The sequence below is a fragment of the Galleria mellonella genome, unplaced genomic scaffold (genome assembly GCF_026898425.1).
Source record: "Galleria mellonella isolate WM207_F2 unplaced genomic scaffold, CSIRO_AGI_GalMel_v1 utg213, whole genome shotgun sequence".
Classification (NCBI taxonomy): domain Eukaryota; kingdom Metazoa; phylum Arthropoda; class Insecta; order Lepidoptera; family Pyralidae; genus Galleria; species Galleria mellonella.
Genome location: NW_026442039.1, coordinates 5,091,965 through 5,117,334, shown reverse-complemented (window position 1 = coordinate 5,117,334; position 25,370 = coordinate 5,091,965). Strand labels below are relative to the sequence as shown.

Here is a 25,370-nt window from a genome sequence, read left to right as displayed (position 1 = left end):
GCTCAGAGGAATTGTTAAATATGATGCCCACGGTCACTTTCTACCATTGTACAACTTGCCATCGATAGACAGTTCACCCCTATGCCTTAAAACCTTGATAGTCGCGTACAGCGCGGTTTCAGAGATGTTTCTTTCCATGTACGATCAGTTTAGTGAATGAGAACCTTGTCGAAGTTTTTTCAAGAGACTACAACATGGAGTTCTTCAAAAGGGGTAAAAAGGTTTCTTCAGGGTCGACAACGCGTAATTACGTAAAGCCCCTAGTATTGCAGGCGTTTATAGGCTACAGTAACCGCTTACCAACAGGTAAGTTTTTTTTTATGGTTTGCGGTACAGTATTTAAGGCATCCCGTCTTCGCTATTGGATACGGGTGACGGAACGCCTATACAAGAGGGTACATGGTGGGTGCAGTTTAGACGCAATATTTGAGGAGCATTAGGAAGGTACTACGGCCGGATACTGCAACAAAAGAGTGGTCGGCCCCTGAACTGGTGACATCTGCTGTCTACCGGTCCCCAATCCGAGGGACGACCGATCACTGACCGTAAAAGATGACGCAGGGCGTATGAAAACACAACAACAGGTGAGTCGTATGCTTGTTTGTCACCTCAGTGGTATAAAACAAATCCCTATTATCCCTATACCTGTAATAACCCGCTACATAGGTTATGGTAAATACATAATAATAAAAGCAATAATTAAATTGCATAATTAATAATTACATTATGTTGGCGTCAAAAATATTCAATAAGAAAAATTGGTGCCAAACGTTGGCACTCTTTCGCCGTGAAATATTGTGAAATCCCATGCAGAGTCAAGTTGGCATTCAATTTAACCTTTACTGTCTATTAAACAACATATTACTCGAAAGTTCTTTCCATTCTATTGCTCAATAACTGTTTATTAATTAAACAAACAATATTTTGTGTGTTCTCGTACCTAATATGTTACGTTACCTTTTATCATCATAATAACGAATCAATAATGTTTCACAGCTACGAGGTGTTTCTCCCCTTAACAGGAATATCTTCCTGTTATACCGGTAGTTTTGGCCGTACCTGCGTTGAATCAACGATTATCAAAACGTTTATTACATCTAGATAGAAAAAAAACCTCAAAATAATGATAGGGACAATAACGGGGCATTGCCCATTAAACAAACATTTATACACAATAGGAGCCACAGACAGCCCTCTATGTCGAGGCTGTTTCGACGCCGAAGAAACGGCTGCTCACGTAATCCTGGAATGTGAGGCTGTGGCCCATCAACGTTAAGAAATCCTCGGAACGGTGAGGTCGCTCCGTGAGGCCTGTGAAAAACCCAGGAAGCTTCTGCGCTTCTGGGCGGGGCTAGGTTGATTGTACTAGCCACGACTCATACGCACAACGGCCCAAATGAAAGGCTAAGCGCGGAAAATAGAGTCTTTTTCACATTCACATACCAGTAGTTGTTACGTTTGACAGGCCGGTGTTTTTTTTTTGTGGACGATAATGGAATGATAAACCCGCCTGCGCTGCGGTATACACTGGCGGGGCACCAGTGAGGGATGATAAGTGAAGATGAAACCAGTTCAGTTAGCCCGTCATGACGAATTCATCAATAAATTAATTGTGATGGTTTCCAAGAGAAACCGTGTGGAGGTCGACCTGATGGGGTATATCGCTAGCAATAGGGTTGTAAATACCTCATTGCTAGCTATATTTTCTCCCCCAGCTTGATAGGCGGATAGGCAACCGCAGTAAGACTTTGGTAATATTTTAAGAAGGATGTTGTTGCCCATTTCAAAAGCTTTTAATTTCCCTTACTCGCCTCTTTCTATATCCACGGGATAGGAAAGGGTGGCTCATTTTATGCTGGGACCACACGGCAATGAATTACCATAATTATATATTACTAAATATTAGCTCTTGTATTTTTTTTTTTTTGATGAATGAAAACTACCGGTTTCATTCTCTGTCTATTTGGCAGTCGTCCTAAACAGAGTTTACCATTCAAGAACGTTTCTTCCATCAGTTTTTTTTTAATGGGTGAAAATGGATTGGTAATCCCGTCTGCGCTAACGCGATACGCTGGCGGAGCACCAGTGAAGGGTGATCGATGAGAATGAAAACAGATCAGTTAGGCCATCACGATGAATTCACAAGTAATTAACCATGATAGTTTCCAGGGAGAACCGCGAGGAGGTCGACCTGGTCAGGTATATTGCTAGCAATGGGACTCTTAGTCTACATTACTAACAATCCCTTTCCCCCTATTCTCTTGTATTAATTTATAAGAGTATGTTCTTCTAAACACCACTGCATGAAATGCAGAAGATTTAATAAAACAATTGCCGATCCGATCTTTCTCTATCGAATAGAATAATATAAAATACCTTAGAAAAAGTAATATTTTTTCTAAGTCGGTTAAAGATAGAATAAAAGGTGACTCGAAAAAACCCACGGATATAAAATAACTCCAAGATTTTGTTCATAGAAGTGACTTAGTCATTACTAAGTTTCTTGCCTGTTCTTTACAGCTGAAATTGCATTTCGAACTGGACGGTAGATTGATAAAAAAATACTATTCAAAAATGCTTAGAATTAAGTTTATTTAGATACAAAATAATTTTAAGGGAGACTTTGTACAAAAGTCGATTGCTTGAGTATCTCTGTCCCATTCGTGTTTCTACCGTAAAGCAGTTGTGTTTGCATGGCTGTGTTTCGGTTTGAAGGATGGGATATGGCGTGAATTTATAGGGTACACAGGAATAACATATGAGTCCTCAGGAATGGCAACGCATGGGGGGTATCATGGGTGAAACAGTATACCCTGTTATGTCCATGGTACTGCTCATGTTTATAGGCGACGGTTACCACTTTCCATCAGGTGGACTGTCAGCTTGTTTGCCATTCTAAGTTGTATAAAAAAAAAATTAAATTACTTAGCGCTAAACGAATGAAATACCTAATTTGTAAATAGACTTTATTATTAATATTAATAGTTAATATTGTTAATGAATTTTAAATATGATTAGATAAAATAATATGTATATTTATGTAAAAATTTAAACAGCAGAATTTTTTGTTCATGCATGTTCTGTACATGCGTTATACATAAATTATTTAGCGGACTGGATTTTATTGTATGAACAATACCTATTTTATACCGTATCGAAGCAAATCGCAATTAGTAATAGTTCGCAATCAGTGACGGATTGACGGAGAGCGGAAGGGGTGTCCCGTCCCGGGCCTTTGGACCTGGGGGGGGGCTCAAAACGCCTATATTTTCCACATCTATATGTATATTTAAGTCTAATTTAAAAATCACTTACAATTTTAACATAATAAACATAAAACATTTATATATTTATACAAATATAAACTGAATATAAAGCTTGTTAAATTGTTGCAACTTTTGAACTGGGAACCTCATTCAACTTGGTTGCCCCGGTCATCTGACTTAGTCTGTTACTGTTCACAATGACAAAAGAACAAGAGTTCGATAAAGTAGTAGTTGAGTTTGGGTTTTAACACGACATAAAATAAATTATTAATAAATAACTATTATCTTGTCAAATCAACGAACTTTTATAATCTCCAAAATGGTTAAATATTAGTTATATAAAAGCTTACCTTGTCAAATTACAGTCTAGAAGTTTCCGTCTTGGCGATAGAGACTTAACTAAAAAGGGATCTAGTGAGAGCTCTTTGAAAATCGTATTACTTAATAAATTATGGATTCAACTGATTATAATTATGTCATATTAATTATGGGGGTTGTGCATGCGTCCTGTCTCATAGGTACGTGATTTTCCATTTCACTGATATTGTATTAATGAATAATTGACTAGTCCCGGTAGGTAGGGGGGAAAAGGGATTGTTAATAATGGAGACTAAGAATCCCATTGCTAGCAATATACCCAACCAGGTCGAGCTCTTCGCGGTTCCCCCTGGAAACTATCATGATTAATTCCTGATGAATTCATCATGATGGGCTAACTGGCCTGTTTTCATCCTCATCGATCACCCTTCACTGGTGCCCCGCCAGCGTATCCCATTAGCGCAGGCGGGGTTACCACTCCATTTTTATCCAATAAAAAAAAAAGTCCCGGTAGGTAATCTATGCTATCGTAGTTGTAATAAAATACTTACGTGTAAATTTATTAGATTTAAATAAAACATAATGTCAGTTATACTGAAAAATTATCTATATTTTTTATGTTTGAAAGTAATATGGTAGTCCCGCTTGCGCTGTCGGTATACACCGGCGAGACACCAGTAGGTGATGATAGGTGAAGCAGAAAGCAGGTTAGTTTTTCGTGACGAATTCAAAAATTAACCAATATGGTTTCCAAGTACTAACCAGAGGTACTCAAGTATACAAATTTTGTATGAATCTCCCTGTTGGTCTAGGGAGATTGTTACTAAAAGGGACTGATAGCTACGTTCTAAGAATAGACCGTATCAAGCCGACTTCCACGTGGTTAACAAACACAATGGTTTCCAAAGAGGACCCCTTTGGAAACCATTGTGGATAATTCGTGATAAATTCGTCAAGAGCCAATATATATATGTTATTTTCTATTATATCTAATATGTCGGTTTGTTAGACAATCTAACTTATAAAATAATACGTATATCTTTCAACTTTTCGTTAATAGATAGTTAAGATAGTGTTGTATGAAATATTTTATATTGATTTTTTTTTTAATATTTTTTTTATGCTTCGTTTAACTTCTGAGGGCCTACCATGAAATATTTTCCGAAATTTCGGAGCCAAACGAAACACAAATTTGATGTTAAAATTACATAATACATGCCGTTTGGAAATATTAAAAATGTTAAAATATTGTTCTTTTGGACTTTTATGATAGGATGTATGATGAACGAAATGTTAAACTCCATTTATTAATCCGATTTTGGTATAAACAAAAATACGAAATTCAGTCCGAAATTTCGGAATTTCATTTCATGGTAGATCTACAGATCTCAAAGACGATGCCGATATCGAGAGGAAATGGGGGGCGCCAGCATGCTTGCCCGCAGTACTGCACGTCGTTTAAAAGAAGTAAAAATCACCTTATTCAGGTCATACTGTACATCCTTTTATACGTGCAGTCTGTAGGTTAGGTATACCCAAAAATCCTATAGCTAGCGGGCAGCAGCAATGGCATTCTGAACATGATTGCAAGCAGGTTAGAATGCCTTTACTCTATCTATATAACAATAATAAAGAAGTAAATTAACTCAAAACACGTCAAAAGACAAGGTATGCAATAGTGCGCTACTGGGGGGAAAGGGATTGTTAGTAATGGGTTGTGACACTCTCATCGCTAGCAATATATCGTATCAGGTCGGCCTCCACACGGTTCCCCTTGAAAACCATCGTGGCTAATTATTGTCGAATTCTTCAGGATGGGTTGACTGAACTCGCCTCATCTTTACATCTATTATTGGTGCTCCACCAGTGTATATCGATAGCTCAGGCGGGGATACGATTTTATTTTCACCAATTAAAAGAAAAAAAAATAGTGCGCCACCTACCCTTTGTCTTTTTTCTCAATGTCCTCTATCAAAAAGTTGCCTGGAAGCAATCTCGCTTAGCGATAATGCCGTCTTTATATCACTTCTCATTAAAATGTACTGTATTTATTATTTTTACAAATGGTTTAATAAATGAAGGAAGATTAATGACAATAAGTAATCCTATTGTTAAGACAGTATTCCTCACTGCATACCTGACGACAAAACATTTTATAATAAAATTATTTAAATTGGTATTTTATTAGTAAATGTATAGTTTAAAAATATAATAATAGTTTGTACGTATAATTAATAATGTAAAAAATTTAATTTATTAAAAGTAAATTATAACCGCAATGACTGTAAACTATGGGTATATACCTGAAAAAAAAAAAATAAAAGATATCATTTTACTTTAAAATCAATTGTAATATCCCCATTATGTCAGAGGAATTATGGCAATTTTAAAAATGTTATAAATTTTAAGAAATGTAGAATTTTATCAGTCGGCCGGAGTTTATTGGCATCCCAGGAAGAGAAACCGGTTGTACAAAATGAGGGCAGAATCTAAGAGCACCGATCTTCTGCAATGGATCTTTTACGTTGGTTTACGGGGCAATGAAGAAGCAGATCGTTTAGTTAAACTGCACAAAGAAAGAATCCCAACCGATTATATATCTAAATTATCAATGTCAAAAAGATGGAAAGAATATTTTAACGTTCCAAAAGACTGGTTGGGATAAAACTATTCGTTCACCTTTGAATTAAAATCATAACGTATTAAATTAGCTGTTCCATCAAAAATTTCGATGGACGTCACCCCCCATTGTCAAACTTGTGAGCCAGGTCGATGATGTTTTCTATTTTATTAGAGTGTCGTTTCACGAGGAAAGAGAAGAATTCTCGTCACTTTAACGGTAAATGAATGTTGGACATCTGTGTTAGCAACTTAAACCAGATAACACCCTTTAGATGCCCGATCCTCTCTCCACGATATCAAGTTTGTTTGAGAAATCAGCAAGAACTGATATACCTGAAGAAGGTCCGTCAAAATTATAAATAAAAAAAAGATATTAATTATAAATGTAAATAAGTAAAATAAGGTACATTAAAACCAAAACAAATGTGCTGAAATATTTATTTCTTCAATTCTATAATATTCGATACAGTGTTTTATGTATGAATAAACATTTTAATTATTGTCAATGACATAATATCGAAATGGCCGCGATAATATCACTAGACTATACTAACATTCTAGTGTTAACTTTAGTTTACAATGTAATTGATTGTTGTCGAATAAAATTTTGTCTCTGAACGACAAATTACATTTTTGGTATAATGGCACATACTATTACAGTATCGACAGCTATTGAAGAGAGACATTATATATAATAAAATAACTACAGCGTCTTTTCTGCATACAATAAAAATATTCCTTAAAAAAAAAAAAAAACATTTACTAATATTCATTTTAAAGTAACGAGAATTACCATTAAACTTTAAAAACACGAAACATGACAAGCGAGGTACACAAATAATTAAATATTGATTACATAACATTGTTTTCTTTTTTTATTTTAATTATCCATTCTTTACATGAATATTAATATCATTCTTCGTTGTTCAATATTTATGAGCCATTATATTGGGGGGGGGGGGGGGGGGGAAAATAACAGACCATAATATTAGAAGAGAATTATAGAATTGTTGTAATTTGTTATTGTAGATATACATGTTCAACATTTTAGAAGCTAGAAGTTACAAGTAGCTAGACTGAATAACATTTGTCACAGTGGATAAACCGAAGTCTATTTAAATGTAACCTTTACATACGAACGGGCACCTTCACAATGATATTGTGAATAAATACATTTGCATACATTTCACTCTCTTTCTATATGGTGTCGGAAAATTGGACAATATAATGTGCTATGGTAAATCATAAAAACTTCCTATAACCTCAAGGTTTGAGCCACTTAAGCTACCACTTTCATTGAGACGATTTGTAAGCTCGTTTGCCTCTCAAACAAAAGTTGTTTTATTGTTAAAAATTTTATAAACACACGTTATATTTTAATGTAATAACTACTTGCTTTAATTAACGTGTAATTGGATCGAAAAAGTTCGACTAGTTTCGGTGTCAATTCGTAATCCTTAATGATGAGCGGCTGTGACGCGAGCGCTTATATTACGTTTATAATATGAGTTTGTAATTATGTAAAATTATCACAATGACAAATGTTACTCTGTACAATTGAATTTGTATGTCGATTAATAAAATATTAAATTACTTGAATAAAAAACAATCAAAGAAATCACGCAATTTATCGATAGGATAGTAAATAAAAAAAAAAAAAAAACTAAAAATAGCAACAGTAAAGTTTTATTACTACTAACGAAATTAATTCAGGAACTTTAATATCGGATTAGAAACGACTACGTAGTACTTAATTATTTAATATTTAATCTCAACAACTGTAACACAAATATCTAATCACAGGTTAATAATATTATTAAATTTAGTAAAGTTCTAGGAAACCGTTTTATATACTACCCTACTTTTTTTTAGCGTTTTAATAAATGTAGGTGACATCTGTAGTTTCATATGGATAAATCCTTTACTTGCGTAAAGAATATCTACACGAACCGAATCAGTGAATGTACTCATGAAAATAAACAAGTTTTCCTAAAAACAAAACATTGTCAAAATACGAAAAATAATTTAGAATCTTTCAAACGAAATCATAGACTATACAGTTTTAAATTGATCACGTGACCATTTTTTATGCTGATTTTTGACATCATTACACTGGGATCTAATATGGACGTCAAAACTTTCTAATGGGGACGTCCATTTGACGTCTAATTATTGTAAGTTCGAATTGATTTAAATTCGATTACGTCAAATGTACTTGTCTACTTAAAAAGGATAAATTTTATGAATTTTATCACTGAGTATTCGGCTATATTTTCCCTTCCACCTAACCCTATACGAATCAGTAAATCATTACAATAAAAAAAGCAATTAAATGATATTAAACATATTCATACGAATTTATTAACCTTCTTAAAATATCTGACACTATTAGTAATGACTATCTTATAGAATTTGGAAAATATTTGGCTTTGGGTTTTAACATTTATCATTTAACTTTACAATAATGTATGCATAAGTATATTAAAATAAATAATATTCTACTGGTAAGAATATTATAGAAAAAAAAAATTGTTAAAAACCTTGACCACGACAAAAAAGGTATTGTGGTCTTGTTAAATAAAAAAAAAAAAAACATTGTACATTGATTGTCGTTTAATACGCCATTGTAAATGTTAAAGTCCATCCTGTACAACATGAAAAAGAAATACTTAAAACTGTACATTAAACCATAATAGTAATGTTGACTAACAATCGATTACTAATAAATCGATAGTGTTTAACTAAAATAATCTAAGTATCGATTGGTTTTATCGGTAGAATCGATAGTATCAATATGAAGTTTTGATTTATTTTATTTTATATCGATAATTAGTCCAATATATTACAATCGATTATTTTCTTGTACAATCAATAATATAGTTCAAATACATTGTGTCGATTATATTAATTGGTATTATAATCGATCTTACATATGATATTGTCGTTTACATAATCGATTATAAGATTGTATGTGTACTTCTAAACGACTATCGAATACAGAATCGATACTTAAGATTATTAGGAAAATATTAAAATAGTTACATCATTGAATTACATACAATAATATCATGTACGTACATTGTTAATATTCATGAAGAATACTGCTTCTATACATAAACAACAATATAAAATAATAATATTAAAAAAAAAAAAAAACATCCGAAACATTAATATGACACGTCAGAGATCATACATTCACAAACCAAATTCATTTAAGATATGTTTAGATTTAAAAGCGTTATCTAAAAACACTAGATACACTACAAAACGGAATGTGCTTACAAATATATGGTTATTACAGTAGACTCTAAATTAATGCGTTCAAGTATCAAAATACTTTCTGAAAGAAGCGGTTAACATAAATCGAAAGTGGAAGGAACATTATCAAACTCGTGTTCGAATTTTGAAAACTTAAATGGCATTCGTATGCCATATTGTTTTTTAATTAATCTGTGTGATGGAGATTTTTTTATAGATTAATAATATTATTATAATATTAGACTACAAGAAGCAGCCATAATTAACAACCTATATAACACAAAATACGAAATAAATTTGTTATTACAAAGATACTGTTTCCCCGTCACTTTACTTAATAAATAAAAGAATAAAATTCTAGTGTAATTTTTTGATTTGCGGAGAAAAATTAAATGAACTAGACGAAGTTAAAGTTTCTTTATGTATGTATACATAAAATGTCGTCTAGTTTCGTAGGTGAAGTAGTGTTTGAGGCGTCATACTCGTATTTAAACAGTGAGATAATAGCAGGGTCAATTCTCAATATGCATTGATGTCAAATTAATAAATCATAGTACATATATATATATATATATATATATATGTAATAAATACCACTGAGTATAGCATTTAGCGCCAATATGAGGCACTAGATAATTGAATACATAATTCAATAAAAAGGAGTATTTATTTCTAAATAGTATTTTTACTTCAATAGACTGGGTGTGACAATGTTCCCTTCCATCCTGTTAATTAACAACACATATTTACTTACATTTCCTTAACGATCCTAAGTACAATTAAATATTTACGTAATACTATATGAATAATAATTGATAATTTCTGTTTTATTAAAATGTCGATCTAAAAACACTTAATAATATTAGGTTGGCAATAACTTGGATGACATTAGCGGATATTCAAAGATCAAATCTATTCGATAACGCAGCTAAATTCTAAGGAATCAACATTATAATCATTTATTTATTAATATAACGAGATAATCAGAATATTAATATCCATTCGCTAGTATCAAAACCTTATGAGCCTAACAAAGTTTTGTCACTGTCAAAATCTGTAATATTCTTGTTCAATATTTTTTTTTTATCTCTTTGGAAAAGTCAAATACAGCCAATGTCTTGAGTATCTTATTTTAGAATTTTCGGTGATTTAATTTTGACAGTGACAGTTCAAAACGTCAGACCAGAATCTGAGATTAGAGTCATAAAATTCTTTCACCAGTATCAAAACCTCGTGAATTAAACAAATCTATAGGTCGCTGGTCTAAATTAGAACATCTTATATTTTTAACAGTTAATTTTAGAGAGTGACATTCAGAGGTACCGAAGTTATACCAGCGATATTGCCAGTTGAAACATAATTTATGTCTAAGGGGGTAGTTTGCAGAAAAATATAATTCTACGTACTCATCACTCGATCTTTTACGATCGACTTCGTTCTGGCTCCTTGTATTGTCACAATTGTTATAACAAAATTATTTAGAAATATAACATGATGTAATTGAGGTTTGTTTTAATAGATATGGTCTGAATTGGAACTTTACCAAGAGTTACGCCATCTATTATAAAGGAACATAGAATGATTCATTTTATCTAAAGTTGGCATTCTATCTAATGTGAATAGATAAGCCTCAGTGTGCTAGTTCAATGGCTGTAGATGACACCGCCAGGTCCTGGTAAGGAAGAATGTCCTGATAGGTACAAATCGACCGCCCTCGCCGCCTGCCTGCCCTCAGATATCGCCCACACAACCAGTGACTGACCGCGCCGGCAATCTGTTTCATAAACACATTTATGTCACGTGGAATCCATATAAAGTTAGGTGGTTATTTGTTTTTTTTTTATACAACTTAGAATGGCAAACAAGCTGACGGCCCACCTGATTGAAAGTGGTAACCGTCGCCTATAGACATGAGCAGTACCATGGACATAACAGAGTATACTGTTTCGCCCATGATACCCTCCATGCGTTGCCATTCCTGAGGGCTCAGGTGTTATTCCTCTGTACCCAGTAAATTCACGCTGCAGCTTAAGCTTAGCTATTTTAGCATTTCATTTATTTTAATGTATAAAGTTGTCATTAATATTGTTATGTTTTGTAGCCGAATAAATTGTTTTATTATTATTTAGATTTTTTATATCATTTTTGAAACTGGTGAAATAACAACTGAAATAGTTGTTCAAATTTCACTCGGTATTGATTATAAATGTTATTTATATGGCATTATAGTAACGTTCTTATAATATTAGATATTCCGTGATATTAAGAATAGGAGGAAAAATGCTTATACTGAATTAATGCCTATTTTCCCAAAAAAGTAACTCACTGCAAAATACTGTTTTTTTTTCTTTATTTATTTATTTATTTAACTCTTTATTGCACCATAAATAAAAATATACAATGACAAGTGAATAATTCAAATTTATTATTTTATTTCGTGATTAAATTATTATCATTATTAACTAGCTAACGTCAATTGTTTACTGACATTAATGTACCTAAATATTGCATGTCATTGTTTTCGCAAAACATGCATGTTCCTAACATATTGTTACTAGTATCTTCTGTGTAACATGTTTTTTGAGAAAATAAATTATTATTATTATTATTAAAGTGTTCATTAAATATAATCGATATGAGACCATGTTCCTTATTAAGAAGGAAAAAATATTGCAGTTTCGTATTGTGACTTACCAGAGGGAGACTTTGTACAAAAGTCGTTTGCTTGAGTATCTCTGTCTCATTCGTGTTTCTACTGTGAAGCAGTTGTTTGCATAGTAGTGTTTCGGTTTGAAGGGTGGGATATGGCAGTGAAATTACAGGGTACAGAGGTATAATACCTGAGTACTCAGGAGTACTGAGAACTCTTACAGAGTTAAACTCGCCCGTTGTACATCTTTATTTAATCTAAATCATACGAATGTAATTTTTTGTAAATAAATAAAGTATAAATGGAGTTTAGAAAGCTATTTACATAGATACAATAGTAATATTATTAATCATTGCACGCTGACGCCATATTGTTTGTGCAGCCGTGCGAAGTCGTGGCATGACGCTAGTTATTTATAAACAATATAATAATACGTACCTCCCGCTGCGAAGACGTTGCTTACAGGTGTATGGTAGATATCACTCTTTACTGTCTCGATGTTGCTACGCGCATCGAGCGGCAGATCTGGTAGGAAAAAAAAATCAATTACCAAAGGAACCCAAAATATAGATATCGAACCTGTATAGATATTTTCTTTTAAAACTACAAAATGGCAATAAAGCATATAGCCAGACTGATGGCAAACAATCACTATAGCTTATGGAACTTATAGGCCCTGTAACTGTAACGGTAAGCGACTGCCGCCAATTTTTTAATACCTAAATTATGAATAATGGAAATTAATGCCTTAAACTCTGCGTTTACTAGAAAAGAACTCTTATAAGAGTTAAGCTCGCCCGTTATACATTTTTGTTTAATTAAAAAAAAATATGACAATGTAATATTTGTATGTAATAAAGTAAAATAAATAAATAAATGTATTTTTTTCAAAAGATGATAAAGGACAGCATCGAAGAGAGAATATTTTTAACCGTGAAACTGTTGACTTCCGTTTCTAATCCGTAGAGGATTTTTTTTTTATACAACTTAGAATGGTAAACACGCTGACGGCCCACCTGATAGAAAGTGGTAACCGTCGCCTATAGACATGAGCAGTACCATGGACATAACAGAGTATACTGTTTCGCCCATGATACCCCCCATGCGTTGCCATTCCTGAGGACTCAGGTGTTATTCCTCTGTACCATGTAAATTTCTCTTGAATAATGTAATTCAGAATGATCAAAAATATATATGTGGCAGTCACATGGCAGATATCCAATCAATAATATTGAAATAAAGCACCCTATCCAAAATTAAAAATTTAATTTAAAAACAAAATACATTTTGTTTTTAAATTTGATAATAGGTACTTACATTATCTATAATAATTTTCCTTATGTTGCTGTTTTTCTAAACTTGTTTCATTATACAATATTATTATACCTAAAACTGCGTAGTAACATTATTTACCCCGTTTTTTAATCACTCGTGAGAAATAACATTGCTCACCAAGCTGATTGGCGACATATCTCTCCGGGCCCAGGAAGCCCATGGCGAGCAGCACGAGGTCGACCTTGTATATTTTGTCGGTGCCGGGCACCTCGTTCATCTCCCAGCGACCGCCCGCGCCGCGTGTCCATTCTACTTCCACGGCCGATACTCCGCACACGTTGCCTTCGCCTGTACATCATGTTATATATTTTATATATATATATATATATATATATATATATATATACATATACATACATACATATATATATAACTATATATATATATATATATATATATATATATATATATATATATATATATATATATTTAAATAAAAAGGATATTTTTTATGCAACTTATAATTGCAAGCAAGCTGCCGGCCCCTTAATAGAAAGTGATAACTGTTGCCTATAGACATGAACAGTACCGTGGACATGACAGAGTATACTGTGTCGACCATGATATCCTTCACTGGTTGAAGATATTGATAATAATGCACCATGTAGATAGTGTTGCCTAATAATAGTTAGGTATCGATTATCAGTCGATAGTTGTTCTGCAAATAATTTAATAATCAAATTATGTAACCGATAAAACTATATTAAAATTCGATTGTTATTGACTATTCGATTGTTATTATCATTTAATCGATAACTTATAATAATGTTTTGAACTTATTGTTAGTACTATTGATGGAATTGCATTGATCACACTATCGGTGGATCAATCTATACATAAATTTTTTGTTTGGATAAATTATGGATTAATTTAAAAGTTCAATTTTATATTTTAATGGTGATAATAGTATCTTACAAATACAAATGGCTATAAAATTTGGTAAATATTTATAAAAAAAATTATTGCGTGAAATCCTGTATAAAGCAATGTTAAACATGGGGGAAAATATATTTACGTTGTCTCGCTGTTGATTGCACAGTCATTTATTTTATTTTTTTACATTATGTTACATTTGTAATTTGCAATTTAAATTCGTTCCGGAATTACCGAAAATACATCCTTTTGGGCCCCACTTAATTCTAAATATATTACACAATAAGAAAAAAAAAATGTAAATTAGTCCTTGTAAATGCGTCCTTTCGAGTTTTTTTAAGACAATAATAAAAATAAGAATAATGGATATTTATCAAATTCAATGTTAATACGTTGTTGTTGGAGTTTAGGAGAAAAGAGGGTTTAAACAGTCTAATGTATTTGATTAAAATTTGGTATACATGTCTAAAATTAACATACATATTATTTACCAGCGTAAACTAGAAGAAATAAAAATGCGGGTTTAGACGCGAAAAAAAATTTTTTTATACCACTGAGGTGTCAAACAAGCATACGGCCCACTTGATGGTAAGCGGTTACCGTAGCCTATGAACGCCTACAATACCAGGGGTATTACGCACGTTGCCGACCCTGAAGAAACCTCTTTACCACCCATTTGAAGAAATTTTTTTTAGTAACATAAGGTTACGAGACCTTCAGGGGACGTTTTTTAGTTACATTTTTTCTATCCCCCTCTCCCTCTCCCTCGAAGAAATGTGTTATGAAGCGTTACTTTGTCCATACAATTCAGTTTACATACCGTCGTCTAGGAACTCTTTGGTGAGAGTGGAAAATTTCCTTGGGTCATTGCCGAATTTCACTTTAACTTCGTCGTGTCCGTAGTCCACCCTGGGCAAACACAATGGAAATATACATAATTATAATTATCATTATTATGTCCACTGCTGGGCCTAGGCCTCGCCATAAAGAGGGGTTTGCCAGTACCAAGCTTGGCAGGCGAGTTGGCAACCTCAGTTGGCCTTTCGGGATGTTTTAAGGGGGAACAGCTGCCCATCCTTCGAACATTAACTCTCTGACCGCGTATTTAATAAAACACATTGCTTTGACAACAAATAGCAGTACGAGCATTTAGCCATCTAGCGAGATTCTGAGAAACTATATCAATTTACCAAAACTAAAATCGAGGGATAACAACGTCAATAAACATAAAAAAATGCGAGCACGTCGAAATCGCGGGATGCGTAAAATTAAACTAGAAGATACTGCACGCGTAAATCGCGGGATGCCCGGTCAGAGGGTTTTTTTTATGGCTGATAATGGTATGGTAACTCTACCTGCGCTAACGGGATACGCTGGCGGAGCACCAGCGAAGGGTGATAGATGAGAACGAAAACAGGCCAGTTAGCCCATCATGATGAATTCATCAGGAATTAACCATGATAGTTTCCAGAGAGAACCGCGAGGAGGTCGACCTGGTTGGGTATATTGCTAGCGATGGGATTCTCAGTCTCCATTACTAACAATCCCTTTCCCCCCCGGTCAGAGGGTTAGGTTCACTTAGTCGCCTCTTATGACGGGAAAGGAAGGGATGGCCCATTCTATGTCGGGATCGCATAAACGTTACTTATATTGGTTATTTATTTCGTTACATATTTTTTTTATAACAATCTTTAATAACACGTCTATTATTATTGTAAAAATAGCTGTCTATGGTTTAAGTATTTGAAACAAGTACCTGAAGACTCTAGGCCACTGCGGCCATGGATTGTCCTGTCCCCTCGTCTTCTTTGGCTCTGGTAGGATCTCGAATGTCGTAATAGATTTTGCGCCTTGTCGGAGAGAGGTCGCTATGCAATCGCACCTGTAGAACGTCCAGAATTCTTAATAGGTTGTAGCACTGCTGTATTTTTTATGCAACTTAGAATGGCAAACAAGCTAACGTCCCACTTGATGAAAGAGGTAATCGTCGCTTATAGACATGAACAGTACCATGTACATAACAGATGTGTCACCCATGATACCCTTTATGCGTTGCTATTTTTGTGAATTAAGGTATGTATGATGTATTATAACCGTATAAATTAAATATGGCGTCAATATACTGTCAAATTTTTTATAATTTTATCAATCGTTTTCTAATGAAATGATAAAAATTAAATATGGCATCCATGAAACTGTCATGAAATGAAAACAGGCCAGTTCATTATTTTTTAACAATCGGGGAGAACCGTCTTTTAATGAAATGATTCTCAGTCTTTGTATATCTTTTCTCTTGAAATGACTTCTCTTTGTATAGTTTTACTTGTTAATTCAATATAGTTTGTCAAATTTGCATGGAATCCAATGTTTATTTACGAATGATGGTATACGTCGACAGCAGTCAATAGGAGTATAAGAGTTCCACAAACTGGCAATGAAAAGTCGTCAAGAGGCCTAGAATTTTTTGATATTTTCTTTTTAAATGGGTGAAAATGGATTGGAAACCCCGCCCGCGCTATTGGTATACACCGACGAGGCACCAGTGGAAGATGATAGGTGAGAATGAATGCAGGTTAGTTGGCCCACCATGATGAATTCGACAAGAATTAAACATGATGGGTTCCAGGGGGAACCGCGTGGAGGTCAACCTGAGAGGGTATATTGCCAGTAATGGGGCTATTAGATCCCATCACTAACAATCCCTTTCCCCCCAATTTTTTGATATTAGAGGACGTCACGATTGCTAATATTATGAAAAAATGCGTTTTTTGTATTTGTTGCATTGTTATTTTTTAGCACCTTAACGATTTAAATAATAACTATATTACTACATGGCAGTAACAATATATAATAAATTACCGACAGAATAGAGAGATCTGACAGACAAAAAATTAATTGAAAAACTTTACAATTGACTTATTGAAAAATGTTTTTTTATTCACTTGAAGACTATTTTAATGTAAAATTTTAAAAAACCGAAGTTTCAAATAAAATATTTGCACGTCACATGGTTGAATGCAGAGTCTTTACTTTAACATTAATTTATTTTTTATGCAACTTAGAATGGCAAACAAGCTGACGGCCCACCTGATGGAAAGTGCTAACTGTCACCTATAGACATGAGCAGTACCATGGACACAACAGAATTTTTTTTATACCACTTAGGTGGTAAACAAGCATACTGCCTATCTGATGATAAGCGATTATCGTAGCCTATGAACGCTTGCAATATAAGGGATACGCGGGCGTTGCTGACCTTGAAGAAACCTCTTTACTACCTCCAGAGTATACTGTGTCACCCATGATACCCCCCCATGCGATGGTTATTACATTATTATTATTAATATTATTATTAATGTAATAACCTGTATTCAAGCAAATAAAGGTGTCGTTCGTTAATTATGAAATTTGATATACGCGTACTATATGCGATGGATAATGACATATGCTACTTTATCCCATCAGTCAACATATCCCGGTTACGTGGACCATATCCCAGCTAAAAGCTAGTTTTTTTAATTTTTTTTTTAATGGATGATAATGGAATGCTAACCCCAACTGCACTAACGGTATACGCTGGCGAGGCACCAGTGAGGGATGATAGATGTAAATGAAAAAAGCAGGTCAGTTAGCCTATCGTGTTGAATACACTTGGAATTCAGCAAGATGGTTTCCAGGGGGGACCACAGGAAGGTCGACCTGGTCGGGTATATTGCTAGCAATAGGGCCCTTAATCTCAATTACTAACGATCCCTTCTCCCCCTTGGCTAAAAGCTAGTAGAAGATAGGAGGCGTCATACTTACCCAGTATCACCGCCACCAATGATCAGAACGTTCTTGTCCTTCGCGTTGAGTTCGGGGTTATCCTTCATGGGGTGCGTTGATCCCATCTGCTTCTTCTGCCAGCTCTCCAAGAACTCCATGGCATAATGGATTCCGTTAAGCTGCCGCCCCTTGAGGGGAAGGTCTCGGGGCCACGTTGCACCCATGCATAACACTAATGCGTCATATCTGCGACAAAAGCGAATATTATAAAGAGGAAAGATTTGATTGTTTGTTTGTTAGTAATGGATAAACTCAAGAACTACTCAAACCGATTTCGAAAATTCTTTTACCTATAGAAAGCTATATAATCAACGAGTAACATAAAATGCTTGTAGATTTACGCAGAGTACCCAGTAAGCCTATTTTTAAAAGAGGACATTTCAATTATTTGTTTAGTCAACAAAAGTAGAAAATGACTCAATAGTTACTGTATCTTTTACTGTTTATATATATATACATATATAAATTGCGATGTTTATGTATTTAATGAGTTTTTGTAATTATGTAATTCTTACGTATTATATGTATGTATAATTATTTCAGTATGTTACAATAATTTTATTACATACTAGCGGCCCGTCCCGTCGTCGCACGGGTAGACATTTTTAACATTTCCCTTCACTGCTCTGCTCGTATTGATCGTAGCGTTATGAAAAGTAATATAAAATGCCTAGTAGTATGAAGAATAATTGTAAGCCAATTTTTAAAATGCGTCGAGTTTTTTGTTTATAACAATAAACAGACAGACAAAAATTATTCAATAGCATTTTTTATGGCATTAGTATCGATCACTAATCACCCTGCTGATAGTTATTTTGGAAATATATTTCTGGCGGAGCACCTCTCTACAGATTTATTATAAGTAATTGTAAATCTGTAGAGAGGTCTTATTATTATAAGCTTATGAAGGGCAGTGATGATTGAGGCAGAGGTGAATAATCTATATTCACCATCACTGCCCTTCATATGCTTTCAGTTCTTACCTAATCGTTAGCTGATAGAGAATGCCACTTGTACAAAGTTTTATTGTGCATTAAAGAATAAATAAATAATATATCTAGACATTATATATATATATATATATATATATATATATATATATATATATAAGGCATGCTTAATAGTATAATTGTAAGAATATATACCAGTGTATTGTACTAAAATGTTTAGCTGTATTAAAGAATCCTATAAATAAATAACATAAAACTATAAATGTCTCGCGCGACGCCGGGCCGGATCGCTAATTATCTATATAAATTGTCAACCATATTTTTAAGATGGCTAGATTTTGAAAACGGATTGTAATAATATAAAGAATTCAGTTACATTCCTTGTCACTAATCATCGTCATAGCAAAATTTACGTCATTAATAATAAAACAAAAAAGTTACGTAATATTTCAATTCCGAAATCTTTGGTAATATTGTATAAAAAAATATATTACAAATGATATTACATGTGATCCGATCTCTTCAAAGCGCGGGGTTATTGACGTAATGTGTACGAGCGACGGGTGCACAATTGACGTACGTAAACTACTATAGGCGAAGGACGTCCGAGTCGACAGCCGTTATGACGTATTCATAATGTATTCACGACCAATGATTTTTTCAAAACATTTCTTATACACTTAGATAACATGTGAAAAAAAATAATTAGGTACATCACTATATAGTTGAAAAAGGATGGGATTATTAAAACAATAGGAGTGAACGAGACGACTAGAGTTTATTTGCGCAGAAATATAAAAGTTATAGTGGTGCTAATTTTACGTCATCTCTATGTTTTATTGTCGGCGCTCTTTTAACGTTTCTTTTATTATGTTCGTTATATAAGCTGTCAGAATGTGACATTAGGCTTGACTTGAGGGTTAGAAGCGTCGTCATAGTGGAGACGAGTCTCCTTTAAAAAAATAGTTTCGTCAATGCTATGTCTAACAGAATGATAGACAATGAATATGACCAAAGTCCCCTCTCTTTAATAATGTTGAAATTCCTTATAAATATAAGTGAATTTACCAAAGACAATATCGCAGGGGTTACAGATTTTTTTTTAATGGATAATAATGGAATGGTAACCCCACCCGTGCTATCAGTATATACCGGCGGGGCACCAGTGAAGGATGACAGATGAGGATGAAGCCGATCAGTTAGCCCATCGTGACGAATTTAACAAGAATTGTTCACGATAGTTTCCAGGAGGACCCACGTGTAGGTCGACCTAATAGGGCATATTGCTAGCAATGGGGTTGTCAAACTCCATTGTTAACAATCCCTTTCATCCCGGAAAGGAAGGGGTGACCCATTATGTTGGGACCACGGTACTGATATTACCAATGCCTAATATAGATATCCTATAGTTACTCTGACTCACTCATTGGCGAGGTCACTGGCAGATATGTCTTTGCCGACGTCGACGTTGCACTTGAAGGAGATACCCTCAGCAGTCAGGAGCTTGACACGGCGCGCGACCACCTCCTTGCTGAGCTTCATAGTGGGGATGCCGTACTGCAGCAGCCCGCCCGGACGGTCGTTGCGCTCAAACACAGTCACGGTGTACCCGACCTGCGTATAAACAAGAGGGTTAAAAAACCCACTTTACACGAATCATAATAATATTCGTTTGAATTCGTATAACCCGCCGTCTTTAATAGGCCTCTCGCGTTGAGAATGTAACATTAACGGACTAGTACATGTACATTAGCAGATTATATAAAGAAAATGTGGGGTTTAGTTCCTTATAACATTCTTAGGTGTTAGTTATATTTGGTTACCTTATTGAGCTGGTGTGCACACGCGAGGCCAGCCGGGCCCGAGCCCACCACGGCGACAGTCTTGCCATTGCGATGTTCCGGGATCTAAGAAACATGTTCCAAACATTATTACATTTAATTGTGATCACAGATACATTATATAACAAAACAATAAAGCTAAAAAATTGGGTCAGGTAGGGATGAGATCCCTATTCACCTATCTGGGTGAATAGGGATCTAGTGAGTGTGTATGGATGTGTATAAGTGGGTAGTGAAATGTATTTTTTTTATACAACTTAGAATGGCAAACAAGCTGTCGGCCCATCTGATGGAAAGTGGTAACCGTCGCCTATAGAGATATAGTATATAGGCAGTACCATGGACATAACAGAGTATACTGTTTTGCCCATGTTACCCCCCATGCGTTGCCATTCCTGAGGACTCAGATGTTATTCTTCTATACCTACCCTGTAAATTCACGCTATATCCCACCCTTCAAACCGAAACACAGCCATGCAAACACAACTGCTTCACGGTAGAAACACGAATAGGACAGAGGTACTCAAGCAATCGACTTTTGTACAAAGTATATAATGTAATGGGTATGGATGAGCGTGTGGGTTAGTAGAACCAGTGTGTATGGGTGTGTATGGATGAGTGGGTTGGGTTAGTAGGGTCTAGTGTGTAGGTGTGAGTGCAAGCGCTTGCGGCACCTCAGGTCCGATCCAGCCGTTGTCGAAGGCGTGGTCGATGATGGCGCACTCGATGTTCTTGATGGTGACGGCGGGCTCGGAGATGCCCAGCACGCACGCGCTCTCGCACGGCGCCGGACACACGCGCCCCGTGAATTCTGTCGCGAATGATTCATCATTCGATTCATATTTAAAATTTATTGCTGTATATTTAGAATAAGTTACGAGGACTGACATCATCATTTTACATACAAATAAATATCTCTAAATAAATAAAGAGAGAAATTTTTTTTTACTGATTTAGTATGTCTTACTATTCAAAATAATAGATATGGGATTCAAGATGCTCATGTCTTGGAATATCTAAGAATAGAAGACTGGTCTCAGCAATAAGACCGCCTTATTGTGCAACAACTGTATCGTTACATTTATCAATTGTCTTGCTTATTCCATATATTGTATAATGCAAATAAAGTATACTTATTCATTCATTCAATATCGAAGTATCAAAAGAAAATCTCAAAACAATAATTAATAGCAATAAGCAAGAAATACAGTTAATTTTAATTAGAATTAATACAAAAGGCGGCCTTATTCCTAAGCAATCTCTTTCAGACAACCTTTAGGTAGAGAACATTGAGAAAAAAAAACAAAGCTACCCTTTCACGGCGCACTATTATATATATATATATTATGTGATAAAGTGCATCCTCACCGGGGAAGTTGTTGGTCTGCAGCAGGTGCTTGAGCGCCTGCTGCCAGTCGGCGCGGTAGACGAGGTCGTTCCACTTGGGGATGATGTTCCCCAGCGGGCAGCCGTGGTCGCTCTGGCAGAAGGGCACGCCGCAGTCCATGCAGCGCGCGGCCTGCACGCGCAGCCCGCGCCGCACGTGCCCGAAGTTGTAGATCTCGTCCCAGTCGCGCAGCCGGCGCTCGGCCGGCCGGTACAGCGACGTCTCGCGCGGGTACTTCATGAAGCCCCTGCACACGGGGGGAAAGGATTGTTAGTAATGGAGACTAAGAATCCCATTGCTAGCAATACACCTAACCAGGTCCACCTCCACGCGGTTCCCCCTGGAAACTATCATAGTTAATTCCTGATTAATTCATCATGATGGGCTAACTGGCCTGTTTTCATTCTCATCTATCACCCTTCACTGGTGCTCCGCCAGTGTATACTTTTAACAATCAATTAACCAGTGATAGTTTTTTGTTTATAAAAAAAAATCCCCCCCCCCCCCTCTTTCCTATTCAATATTTTCTAACTATTTACTCACCTAGTCTTATCGAGAATCTTCTCCAAGTTCTTTTTATCCAGCTCAACATCTCTGACAGTCTCCTCTATGTCTAATACACCATTCTCCGCCTTCCCATTGGCTTCCACCTTCGGCGTGGGAGCTGGCGACTTCATAGCGAGCTGCTTCAGAACCCGCTGGTATTCGTATGGGAATACCTTGATGAACATTTTGGCGGGCTCCGGCCATGTGCTCAGTAGCTCCTGAGCAATTACTGACCTGTTAAATATTAACTACCAATTAAGTAAATTCAGAAGTAACTTTTTATTTGGGGCAATGTTAATTTTTTTTTTTTTTATACAACACAGGGGGCACACGAGCATGCGGCTCACCTGATGGTAAGTGACTACCGCCGCCCATGGTCACCCACAACACTAACGGCATTGCAGGTGTGCTGCCGGTCTTTTAAAAAGGAATATGCTCTTTTCTTGAAGGTTATGACGTCGTATCGGTTCGGAAATACTGCCGCTGGATGTTGATTCCAAAGAGTGGTTGTGCGTGGGAGAAAGTGCTTTGAAAAACGCACGGTGGAGGACCGCCACTCGTCCAGATGGTTCGGATGAAATTTTAGTTTATGGCGGGTAGTACGATGGTTAAAATCAGCAGCAGGTATCAATTTTTTTTTATACCACTGAGGTGGCAAACAAGCATACGGCCCACCTGATAGTAAGTGGTTACCGTAGCCTATGGACACCTGCAATACCAGAGGAATTACACGCGCGTTGCCGATCCTGAAGAAACCTCTTTACCCCCAAATCAATCCGAACAATTCCTCAGAGCACTCCCCATGATAAATTCTATAGAAGATGTACATATACTCATACTCATATAATACCTGTAAAGACTTTACAAATATGTATTTTATTCATAATGCATAATTCATCCAAATGAGCTAAGTTCTAGTCTCGGGAATTGCATACTTTCATCATCATCTCAGCCATTATCTGTCCACCGCTGAACATAGGCCATCCCCCATAGATTGCCGTAAGGAACGGTCCCGAGCCACTTGCAATACATTACAAGTCGTCACTCCATCTTGTGGAGGGTCCTCCTACACTGCGTTTGCCTGTAAAGAGTCGCCAGTCGAGAACTTTACTTCCCCATCGGTTGTTGGTTCTTCGTGTTACGTGACTAGCATATTGCCACTTCAGCTTGCTTATGCTTTAAGGATTGCGCACTTTGTATTAAATACAGAGTAGAATGATAGTGAAATAATAAGATATTTGTATTAGAAAGGTGGTTAGAAACTTCAAATGGTGATTCCATACACAAAAAACATTCGAAGTCGAAACAATTGTTGGAAACGACAAAAACACAGTGAGTTTATTAATTTCCCGTTACCTATGTATATAGACATCGAATAAAAAATGGACATAAGTTTAAAAAAAAATATTTGTATGTAAAAAATTTTGAGTTACGAATATTTTTTATTTTTTTTTATTTTATATTTTACTCAAAATATCGTATAAAAATAATACAGCCATACCCAGTGTATTCGACGAATTCCTCCAACAATGTCTTGACATATTCGAGGTCCTCTTGCTGTTCAAGAGGCAGCAACTCCACCGTCTCTTGGTTGCATTTGCTTTTAAATGAACCATCAATATCGTATACATAGGCTATACCACCTGGTGGAAGTAAAAAATAATAAATTTAGACATAGATACTCAATATGTATTGATTGATCCATTGGCGAAAAAAACCTTTCTCGAGAACCACTATAGAGTGGTTTTAAGGTTTTAGTATATAATTTGTTATGTTTTTTTTTTTATAAATTGACTAAAATATTTTTTTATGCATCTTAGAATGGCAATCAAGCTGACGGCCCACCTGATGGAAAGTGGTAATCGTCGCCTATAGACATTATTATAACTAAATATAACGATATTTGTTGGAGGTCCGAAAGTTTAGGTAGTGTGTCAATGCAAATTAATAATTAGGATTAATAAATAAATTAATTTATAGATAAATTAATAATTAATTAATTAATTTATAATGAGGAAACATGATTTAAAAACTACTTAAGCAATTTTACTGAAAGATCTGTCTCCTCGGAGTAACATAGACTATTTTATATTTTCTGTAAAAAAAGTGCGAAGCCGGAGCGAGTTGATAGTGAATAAATAAAACTCTTGTGAAATAGAACATTGAAGTATTTCTACAATACATATTATATTTTTCTTTATATTTATCGAAATATGAATCAATTTCAACATTTCATTAAGTGTTATTTTTGTGTGATCTATTTAGGCAAATAATATATATTTTAGAATAGAATAGAATAGAATAGATACATTTATTGCCAGTAAACTTACAATATAAAATATAAATAACATATACAAAAAGTGTCCCACACCCGGCAAAAGGAACCGGCTCAGCGGATGCTGTGAGTGTCCCAGCGCAATGTGTTTTGTTTCAATCTAATGCAATCAGTGAATCGTCCTGCACTGTCTTACACATGATTCATTACTTATTATTGTCAGT

The 25,370-nt window shown here is 35.1% G+C and overlaps 1 protein-coding gene across 2 annotated transcripts in view; it reads right to left on the bottom strand.

Moving 5' to 3' along the window:
- Positions 1-6,630: 6,630 nt before the first annotated feature.
- The window catches only part of LOC113511910 (uncharacterized), an 85,427-nt gene continuing 66,687 nt past the window's right edge, over positions 6,631-25,370 (bottom strand). For both annotated transcript variants that reach the window (XM_052894495.1, XM_052894494.1), the window contains exons 32-43: positions 24,373-24,514; positions 22,869-23,105; positions 22,307-22,572; positions 21,613-21,749; positions 20,921-21,004; positions 20,521-20,711; positions 18,127-18,333; positions 16,079-16,204; positions 15,143-15,231; positions 13,567-13,737; positions 12,553-12,639; positions 6,631-11,238 (exon numbers count right to left, since the gene is read on the bottom strand). In XM_052894495.1, coding sequence (XP_052750455.1) covers positions 11,108-11,238; positions 12,553-12,639; positions 13,567-13,737; positions 15,143-15,231; positions 16,079-16,204; positions 18,127-18,333; positions 20,521-20,711; positions 20,921-21,004; positions 21,613-21,749; positions 22,307-22,572; positions 22,869-23,105; positions 24,373-24,514 — 1,868 coding nt within the window. In that variant the 3' untranslated portion in view covers positions 6,631-11,107. The remainder of the gene's footprint in view (positions 11,239-12,552; positions 12,640-13,566; positions 13,738-15,142; positions 15,232-16,078; positions 16,205-18,126; positions 18,334-20,520; positions 20,712-20,920; positions 21,005-21,612; positions 21,750-22,306; positions 22,573-22,868; positions 23,106-24,372; positions 24,515-25,370) is intronic.